Source organism: Pogona vitticeps, chromosome 6 (assembly GCF_051106095.1).
Source record: "Pogona vitticeps strain Pit_001003342236 chromosome 6, PviZW2.1, whole genome shotgun sequence".
Taxonomy (NCBI): domain Eukaryota; kingdom Metazoa; phylum Chordata; class Lepidosauria; order Squamata; family Agamidae; genus Pogona; species Pogona vitticeps.
Genome location: NC_135788.1, coordinates 121,610,863 through 121,619,899, shown reverse-complemented (window position 1 = coordinate 121,619,899; position 9,037 = coordinate 121,610,863). Strand labels below are relative to the sequence as shown.

Here is a 9,037-nt window from a genome sequence, read left to right as displayed (position 1 = left end):
CTTCGGGGCCTGGCGGGTGGCTGTGGGATTCCCCGGCCGGGGAGCCCTGGGGCCTGCCATGGCCAATGGGGGTTCTCCCCCAGGACTGGGTCACTCTGAACACCCCAGGCAAGGCCCGGGGAAGGTGGGCAGCTGACAGGTTAGGAAGTGGGCAGGGGCAGGAGGTAGGAAGTTTCACAAGCAGCCACACGTAGTTCATGCACGGCGAGAATGAGGGCAAAGGAGCGGGGGGGGGGGGAGAGGTTGGGGCCTGGAGTCCTGGCATTTGGTGTCCACAGACAGAAGAGGGGGCAGTTCTTCCAAGAGAGAAACCAAGCCCCATGGCTTAAGTCCCATTATTCTTTTAAGGGAGGGGGGGCTACTCCAGGCACCTCTGGTGGTTGGAGGCTGCTGGCTTTTCCCCTCGGTCCACCAGGCTCCCTTTCCTGCTTTTGCCCTGGGCAAAAGAGTTTGTGGCAGCCTCCAGAACAAGCCTCCTGATGGCAGCCTTTGACCGAGCATCCCAAAGAGTCGAAAATCGGAATTTGGGGACAATCCTCGTCCCCTAAAAGACATTGTGGGAAAACACAGACACACACAGTCCTTACTAAGTGATGTTTCACAAGGAGAAAGCCAAGGAGGAGTTCAACGAATGTTGAGCCTTTTAGCACAGCGGCTTCATTTTGTGCAGCAGGCAAGAACTCCAAGCCCACCCCCCCCCCAGCTAAACAACCCCCAAAGGTGCAAGCTGTCCTCTGGGAACTGGGGCATCTCTGATGATGTGTCCAGCCTTGTCCGGCACCTTCACCTGCTTCAAGGGATTCCCTGTTTGCAAGACGGAACCGTTTTGTTTCCATTTCTTTTCTCATGGTTCCCTGCACAGAACTTGCCTTCTTACAGCAGCCGTGCATGTGCTTGAGTTTCCCACAGAGACCCCTCTCCTGTTCCATCACTGCCAGCTCAGATCCCCCTGCATGTTGTGCGTGTGTAATGTGAGACATCTCTCTTCTTGCCCCACAATGCCTCCTGTTCGAGCCCTTGCTCGCTCTCATCTCCCGTTTCAACAGCTGCTCCATCCGGACCTGTTTGGAAAAACCCTTCCGGGGCTCCTTGCCCTCAGTTCCCCTTCTCAACACCCAACACAATGAACACCCACCCACCCCTCTGCCCACCACAACTTCAGTTCATGCATGAATACGTTTTAAAAAAACCACAGACACATGAAAACCCCACCATTTCCCAAGCTAAAGAACTGAACATCCTTTAAAACAATAAAAGCGCCTTGCATTTTGAATGGTTATGAGGAGGGGGCTGAACGCTCTAGAGCCAGAGGGCCTGGCATGAACCTGCCTTGCTGAGGGACCCTCCATTGGAGGACCTCTAGCCTTTTTAGGAGTCGTCGGGAGGCCTCCCACCTGGATCTCCATCAGCCTCAGGTTGATTGCTTTCTCATTGTGCCAGACGGGAGTAGCCCGGTGCCTGTCCATGGTGCCCACCTGCTCCTTGTGGCATCCAGGACCTTCCCAGCTTCTCCCCCCCCCCCCCGCTCCCACCCTTGGGACAATGCCTTGGAGGGGAGCCCAGGGTGAACCATCTCCTCCTTGGGCCCCGAGGGGGAAAAGTTTCCGTGCACCAGCCAAGGAAGGAAGCCACGTTTCTTTCCCACTGCTGCCCGGCTCCCGTGGGACACGGCCGAATCCACCAGGCCCAGGGCAGGGAGGTCCCCTTGCCCAGATGGACCAGCAAGAGCCCCCACAAAGGTCGAGGCTGCCAACCCAGAAAGGTCTCTGCCCTCTCCTGGGGGCCAGAGGGCTGAGCCCCTACAACTGCCCTCTCCCCATGTGGGTCTGGCGGGCCTGGGGGTTCATGCAGAGCACTGTGTGCTTAGTCTGTCAAAGCCCGGTGTGTATTCAGCCCCACCGGTTCTGAATTTAGAGCTGCCACTGAGCATAAGCTTCCACAGCCTGGCGAGGTGGCCGGCCGGCCGGCTGCAGAGTCTCCGTGAAGGCCTGTGCCAGTCTTTCAGGGGCCACAAGACTCTCTCCCAACAAGGAAAATAAAACAGAAAATAAACAGCTGCAGCCTTCCCAAAAATATATTCCAGGTGGGAAAACTGTGAGGAATTAAAACATATAAAGAAGACTTTGCTGCCCATTCCGATCTGATCCCCGGAGTCCAAGGGCAGAGGCCCACTGACTGGAGCAGGAGGGAGGGGCCCAGGAATGCATGCCAGTCTGGCTCTTCTCTCCCCCCCCCCCCCAGCACACACATGGCAGGAAAAGGAGGAGCCAGTGTGTGTCTGTGTGGGATGAACGGGAGAGCGATCATGATCAACTCTTGCCCTTCCAGAACACCAGAGGGAGAGGGCAGCCCCGGCTCCCTCCCGGCCTCCAGCCAGGACAAGCAGACGTCAGCGCTGAAAAAGGGACAGGGTCGGGGTGGAGGGGCCAGGAAAGCCTCCCTCATGGCAGGGGTTCCTCCTGCAGCCCCTCCTCCCCACGCAACAGAAGGATCTTAAGAGCAGGCGAGTGGATTAAGACCATGATTCATTTTACTCGGGTGAAAACAAAGAAGGGGGAAGGAGAGGCACCGTTGATGCCCAGTGGGGCTCCTCAGGGTGGCAGTTCAGTTCGGAAAAAGTTACAGGGCAGAATTCGCTTCGCCTCCACAATAAATAACAACCCATCTCTTGCCCTCCCCCCTGCCCTGGCTCTCAACACTCTGGGGGCAGGAAGAGCCTTCCTCATGATGAGGAAGACAGGCGGGCCCATGGGGAGAGGGAAATGAGACACCCCTCCCTCCCTCCCTCCCTCCCCCCCCCCCAGAAAGCAGTTTTGGGAAGGAGCAGCCCTTCCCTTGCGCTTTGCACACGACAGGCCTCAGGAGGGGGTGGGGTGCCCTTGGCACTTGAGAAATGGGAGGAGGGGGTGCCGGGAAGCCGGGGGGGGTGTCCCTCTTCCCCCCACTCAGGCACTGAGGAAGAACTTCCGGTAGAACTTGTTCATCTGCTCCAGGAAGATGAAAGTCAGGACCGTGTGGGGGCCGAGGCGGGCGTAGTAGGGCGTGAAGCCTTTCCACAGGCTGAAGAAACCCTCGTAACGGATCACTTTCACCAGCACATCCTGCAAATCGGGGAGCGGGTGGTGGGTGGGGAGAAATGCAAACAAATGCCAGTCGGTGCTCACCTGAAACAGTTGGCAGGAAACAAAAGCAGAACCAAAAGCCACCAGGAGAAAGGGAAGGAAGATCGCTAAGGCTTCTCTTCTGTCTCGGCTCAAGGAGGTGGGCCGTGAGTTCACGGAAAATCCAGGTGGAAGAAACTCCAGTGGAAGAATGTCAAGGAGAGCCGTGAACCAGTGGATAATATTATCCCCTTTGTTAAAGGTTTCTATGCAGAGGCTGGGGGGGGCACCCGTCGGGGCCCCTTCAGCTATGGCCCCTGCCTTGGTGGGATTAGCCTAGACGGCCTCAAAGTCGGCATCTTCCAACAGCCTCACTCTGAGCTCCTCCCAGCTCTGCATCCTCCTTCCCCCATCGCTGAACCCTGAAGCAAGGGGCTGCAACCCCCAGAAGCACATGCCAGATCAACCCTGCTCATGGTTAAGACAACATGATTTACACACACACAAACACACACACAGAGAAACTTCCAAGCCTCTGATCTCTACAAAAGTTCACCCAGCAGCTGCCTGGACTGTGGTACCCCTTTTGGTAGTGACAAAGTCCCGACCCAGCAGGGGCCAAGGGACCAAATCCAGAGAACACGGCCCTCAGCTCCAAAAGCAGGAGGCCAGGCAATAGCAAGACAGCCCATGTTTTAATGTCCTTGAATTACTTCCAAGGATACTAAAACGAACTGGCAGAAATAATTTCAGAACCATTGGCAATAATCTCTGAGAATTTTTGAAGAACAGGAGAAGTCCCCACAAACTGGAGGAGAGCAAATGTTGTCCCTGTCTTTAAAAAAAATAAAAAAATAAAAAGGGGGGGAGAGGACCCAAATAATGATCGCTCAGTCAGCCTGACATCAATTCCCTGAAAAATTCTAGAGCAGATCATTAAACAATACAGTTTGTTATTACTTAGAAAGCAAGGCTGTCATCGCTAAAAGTCAACACGGGTTTCCCAAAAACAAGTCATGCCAGACTAATCTGATCTCTTTTTTTGATAGAGTTACAGGCTTGATAGATGAAGGGAACGCTGTGAATGTAGCTTATCTTGATTTCAGGAAGGCCTTTGACCAACTTCCCCATGATATTCTTGCAAGGAAGCTAGCAAAATCTGGGCTAGACGGTGCTCCCGGAAGCAGCTTCCCCCACCAGGAGTCCTCCCTCATTGCACCGGCCTCTGCCTGCTGAGAATCTCCACGCGTCCGCACAGGCATTTGCCACTTGGAACGGTTTGTCACTTTCCCACAAAGCCAAACTGAAAGCCTCCAGCTGCTTCTCTCTTTGCACGGTCAGCCCGGAGAACTACAGAGAGCAGAGATGGGCTGGCTTCTCCACTCAAAGCCGCAGCCCCCGCCCCCCAACGAACCATGTACACTCACCAGCCCATTGCGGTACTCCGGCTTCCCATCAATCATCCGCATGTTCTGGATCCTGCAGAAACATGGGAGTGGCAACAAGCTCTCTGTTAGCGAGTGGCCAGAGCTGCTCAGAGGCTGCTTCTCCAGACCGCCTCCGGAAGATGCTCACCATCCCCCCTCCCTCTGGAGTCAGGCTCTGGCGGAGCAGAAAAGAGGGTCTGCCTTCTGTCCCCAGCCGAATGCCATGGCTCCTGCCACCTGACCCAGGAGAGGGCAACTGGTGGACTCTGGAGGTTGCCAAAACACGGCCCCTGGCACCCCACACTCCACAGAATGGCATGGAAGGCATTTCAGAAGCCCTGGGCTTCATGAGCTGTGCACAAGGACTGGGGCGGGGGAGAGCGGCTCTTTCCCACATGCCCCCTCCCACCTCCAGACTCAAGACGACTCCCTGGTTGTACAGATGTCCCTCTTGGGGAGAGAAACGAGGCCCTCACCTGGTCTTGGCAATGTCCACCGGCATGGAGGCCGCGGTCGTCACCAACCCGCTGATCATGCTGGCACAGAAGTGGCAGAGGATGTTGTCCCGGAAATACCCTGAGGAGGAGGATGCAGGAAAGGGGAGCTGAGGCAGGAGACCCCGCTGCCTCTCTGACTTGCTACCTGCCACCATGACCACGGCCACGGCGACAATCGAGCTGCTAGACCGAACAGCAGAAACCCCGCCGCCACGCCAGGGGCCTCAACGCAAGGCACAGCTAACCAAGCTCTGAAGCCAGAGAGTGGACCAAGAGTCTAGGGCAGGCAAAGGGAGGCGCTTCCTCCCAGGCCAAAATGCAACCCCCCCCCCGCGCACCATGCCCACTGCCAAAGGAGAATGAAGGGCGCCTCTCGCTTCAGCCATGGGTCAATGTTCTTGAAATCCAGAAAGCGAGAACCACATGCAGTACAAGCAGCATGAAACTGGCCGAGAAAGACAGGACGGGACTGGCCAGCCACGCAAGCGGGGAGACCCACCTCGGTGGTGCCCGAGGAGCGCAGGAACCTCCTGGTCCCTTCCGCCCCCCCCCCCGGGAACAAGCGCCACCCAGAGCAGCCACTTACCAGAGTCCAGGAGGAACTGCTTGGATTGGGAGTAAGAGGCCAGCTGGGCTGCGTTGACAACCACTGCGCGCGCCATGGTGGGGACGCAGCCCTGGGGCAGAGAACGGCAGAGGGTGTCGGTTGAGGGCGGCCAAAGGGGGCTGGCCTACAAGGCTACAAGGGGGCAGGAGGGGGCGCAGCGGCCTTGCTGCCCAGAGAACCGGTCTGGCTCCCTGCAAAAGGCGTGCGTGGACACTTGGGGGGGGGCAGCTGCTCAGCCCGGCAGGGCGGGAGAGGAAGGCAGGGGCAGGAATCATGCTGGGAAGCCCCCAGGCAGACCCTGACTCTCTGAGAGCAGGTGGAAGGTGGAGGGGGCGGAGGAACCCGGAGGAAGGCTTGGGCCCTTCACAGGCGGCCCCTCTGCCCCGTGAAGGCCTGGCTGCCGCCGAGAGGATCTCTCCGAGAGGATGGGCAGCCGGTCTCCCCCCCCTACCCCCAACTCCCAATCCCAGAGAGCAGAATTAAGGCTGCTCTCAAAGGAAGGCGAATCATCCCCCCAGGTCTAGCCCGGAGCCTCGCCTTGTGGGGCACGCAAGGCCCGGCTGACGGCCTCTAAGCCGAAAGGCTGGGGCCCTCAAGGTTTCCTTGGGGAGGGCCCCTGGCCTCCCAACCGAGGCTAGGGTCCTGAGGGTCCCTGGACACCCTGAATCCCCACCACACCCCCACAGAACATACCCTCCAGAGTGTGGGCACCCCCTCCTCGCGGGTTATCCGCACAAGCGCGTTGAACACGTTCGCATAACCTCTCCTCTGGTCAGGAGGCAACCTGGAGCCGAGACAAGAGAGAAAGGGGGAAGGTTGGAAGCGACTCGCGAGGGAGAGAGGGAAGCAAGCAACAGACCGCCTGGGATTTGAGAACCAGAACCGGACGGAATTTGCCACCCCTGCTCCTCTTGGCTTCCTCCCCCAATACGGAGGCAGTGTTTGGCCAGGATGTAAGCCCCCCCGCCCCTCCCCCTAGCGAGAGGCACCACGATCCACCTGCCATCTGCGGTCATCCGGATGAGTGCCACCTCAGCAGGGGTGCCCACGAACGCTCCGATGGCGCCTGCCGTCATCCCAATCCCTGCTTTGACAAAGAAGTTGGGGGGCCTGCCGTCCGCCCCCGTGAGCTTCTCAAAGAGAATGGTGTAGATGCCCAGGCGGGTGGTGGTGTAGGTGGCCTGGCGCAGGAGGCCAGCGGACAGCCTGCCAAGGAAGAGGCCAAACGGTCAGCCGTGCCCCACACACAGCAGCCAATCATCCCCTCCCCCCCTCTGCCACCCACACTTGCGCAGGCCTCCCCCTCCTCCCGGCCCTGACTCACCCACTGACCACCAGGGCCAGGAAAAGCCCCACAAAGCCCTTGGCCCTTTTTGCCTTGCACAATCTGGAAACCACTGGGGTGATATTAACATGTTCATGTTAAGAGGGATTTAAAAAAAATCCTGATCAGCTGATCTTTAAAATATTTAGCATCTTAGCTGATTTGTTGGCTAGCTAGGAAGTAGGGAGAAATGTGGACGGGCTGGCCTCTGAACACCAGAGTTTAAACTTGCTGCTGAGAAGAATTTAACATTAGAGTGGCTACTTAATTTTAGTAGATTATTTGCAAAGCCAGGCCTAGACCCCCCCCCCTGCTCTGGAAGCTGTGCTGCAAGTGCGGGTGGGGGGGTGCCTTGACCCAGGCGCTACTCACGAAGAAGACTTTGCCCACATGACAGTTTGCCCTGGAATACTTTGCCCTTTCTGGCTGGACAATCCTGCAACTCAGGGACATATGGGGGGGGGGAGGGAGAAGACAACTTCCTTCTCAACCCCCCCCCCTTGATGACTGGGCCTCTACACCCCCTCCAGGCCCTGCTCTCCTTCCACACACACCCACACGCCCCGGCCCCTACCAACCCAGTGTAGATGCCTCGGACCCCCTCCTTCTTGAGGATGCTGGCCACGGCGTGGAAGCTGGTCTTGTACTCTTTCGTCTTGGCGCCCTCCCCGCTCAGCTGCATCCGGTTCTTCACCAGGTCCAGGGGCTGCACAAACACTGTGGCTCCCATGCTGGGGGTGTGTGTGTGAAGAGGGGGGGTGAGAGGGAGAGGCAAGCACAAAGGGTTAGGCATGAGACACAGACACCCCCCCTCCAAGAAAGGAAATTCCTCCAAACCGCAGCCCTGTTTCTGCTGCTCCCTGGCACGGCCGGCAGGGCAGGTTGCTCTCTGGGGGGTGGGGGTGTCCCCCTTCCCCCTCCACTCCCTCCCCAACGAGAGGCAAGAGGAGCCTGGTGAACTGCAATTGGGGGGGGGGGGATTCAGAAGCCTGGCGGGGCATCACCGGTAAGGCCAGCAGTGGCTGGAGAGCCCCAGAGCTGCTGTGTTATCCCACAAGGTTAAGCGGGGGGGGGCTGGTGTGCGTGTGAAAACGACACCCTAAGCAAGCCACGGCTGGGGTGGGAGGGGGGGCACGGAACCCGCAGAAGAGCCCTCCCCCCCGGGACTCCCGCAGCCTTTGGAGCAGGGAAGGGGGGGGCTCCGAGCACAGCAGCACGCGGGCTGCCCGCCCCCCCCCCGGGCAAAGCCTCTTCTTGCTCCCGCAGCTGCGGCTCCAGCCAAGCCAAGCGATTCCCGCGGGGCCAAGGTGGGGGGGGGGAGAGAGAGGCGAGGCTGACCTCGGGCAGCAGCAAAGCCGGGGCGGCGGCAAGGGTCTCGAAGGGAGCTCCTCCCCCGCCGCCGCCGCCAGGGGGCGCTCCAGGGACGGCTGGGAAGGGCGCCCCCCTCCCCCCCTGCCAAGGCGGCCGGTGGGGGGGGTGGGGGGGAGCCCCCCGCCCCCTCCGCTCTTACCCGGCCAGGCCCCCAAAGAGGAACTTGACGGACTTGGGGGAGGTCTTGGGCTTCTCGGGCCCCGCGGCGACCCCCGCCCCCGCCTCTCCTCCTCCTCCTCCTCCGGCGGCGGCCATGGCGGCTTCGCAGGTGCCGCTCGTCCCCCGCTCGCGGGCGCCGGGACCAAGGTGACTCCCGACCGGCCGCCGGGGGCGGAGCGGGGCGGAGGAGAGCCAATGGGCGCCCGCGAAGGAGGCCGCGGAGGCGGGGTCTCCGGGCGGAAGGAGCGCGGCGTGCGAGGGGAAAGGGCACGCGCGCAGGCGGGGGGGCGGGGCCTCACGGCGGCCTCCTCCAATCGGAATCGGAAGGTGCGTGTGCGCCAGCACGTAAACTGAAGCAACGACAGGCACGGCCGGGGGTTGTTTGGAACTACATTTCCCAGAACACCCTATTCCCTGCGCGGGCTCCGGCCGGCCGACCTGGTTGTTGGGTCCCTTTCGGAGAAAGTGTTCCAGGAAAAGTAACTTTTCGGAGTTCTGAATACGGATGTGTACACACGCACACACACGCACGCACACACACATCTTCCCCC

The 9,037-nt window shown here is 59.6% G+C and overlaps 1 protein-coding gene across 1 annotated transcript; it reads right to left on the bottom strand.

The window, feature by feature from the left end:
* Window positions 1–2,508: 2,508 nt before the first annotated feature.
* SLC25A11 (solute carrier family 25 member 11) lies at window positions 2,509–8,661 on the bottom strand. Its single transcript, XM_072977304.2, has 8 exons — window positions 8,467–8,661; window positions 7,535–7,687; window positions 6,632–6,838; window positions 6,326–6,416; window positions 5,612–5,702; window positions 5,005–5,104; window positions 4,529–4,580; window positions 2,509–3,101 (listed from the first exon to the last, which is right to left on the bottom strand). The coding sequence occupies exons 1-8, from the start codon at window positions 8,580–8,582 to the stop codon at window positions 2,946–2,948; spliced, it is 966 nt and encodes a 321-aa protein (XP_072833405.2). The 5' UTR covers window positions 8,583–8,661; the 3' UTR covers window positions 2,509–2,945.
* Window positions 8,662–9,037: the final 376 nt, after the last annotated feature.

What these genes read in the sequence shown, in the direction of transcription:
- SLC25A11 (XM_072977304.2), bottom strand. Translation starts at nt 8,582, where the DNA reads ATGGCCGCCGCCGGAGGAGGAGGAGGAGGAGAGGCGGGGGCGGGGGTC. An exon ending in GTCCGAGGCATCTACACTGG is followed by an intron (nt 6,839 to 7,534) that starts GTTGGTAGGGGC and finishes CTTCCTTGGCAG; the next exon opens with GCTGTCCGCTGGCCTCCTGC. An exon ending in GTGGACATTGCCAAGACCAG is followed by an intron (nt 4,581 to 5,004) that starts GTGAGGGCCTCG and finishes ATGTTTCTGCAG; the next exon opens with GATCCAGAACATGCGGATGA.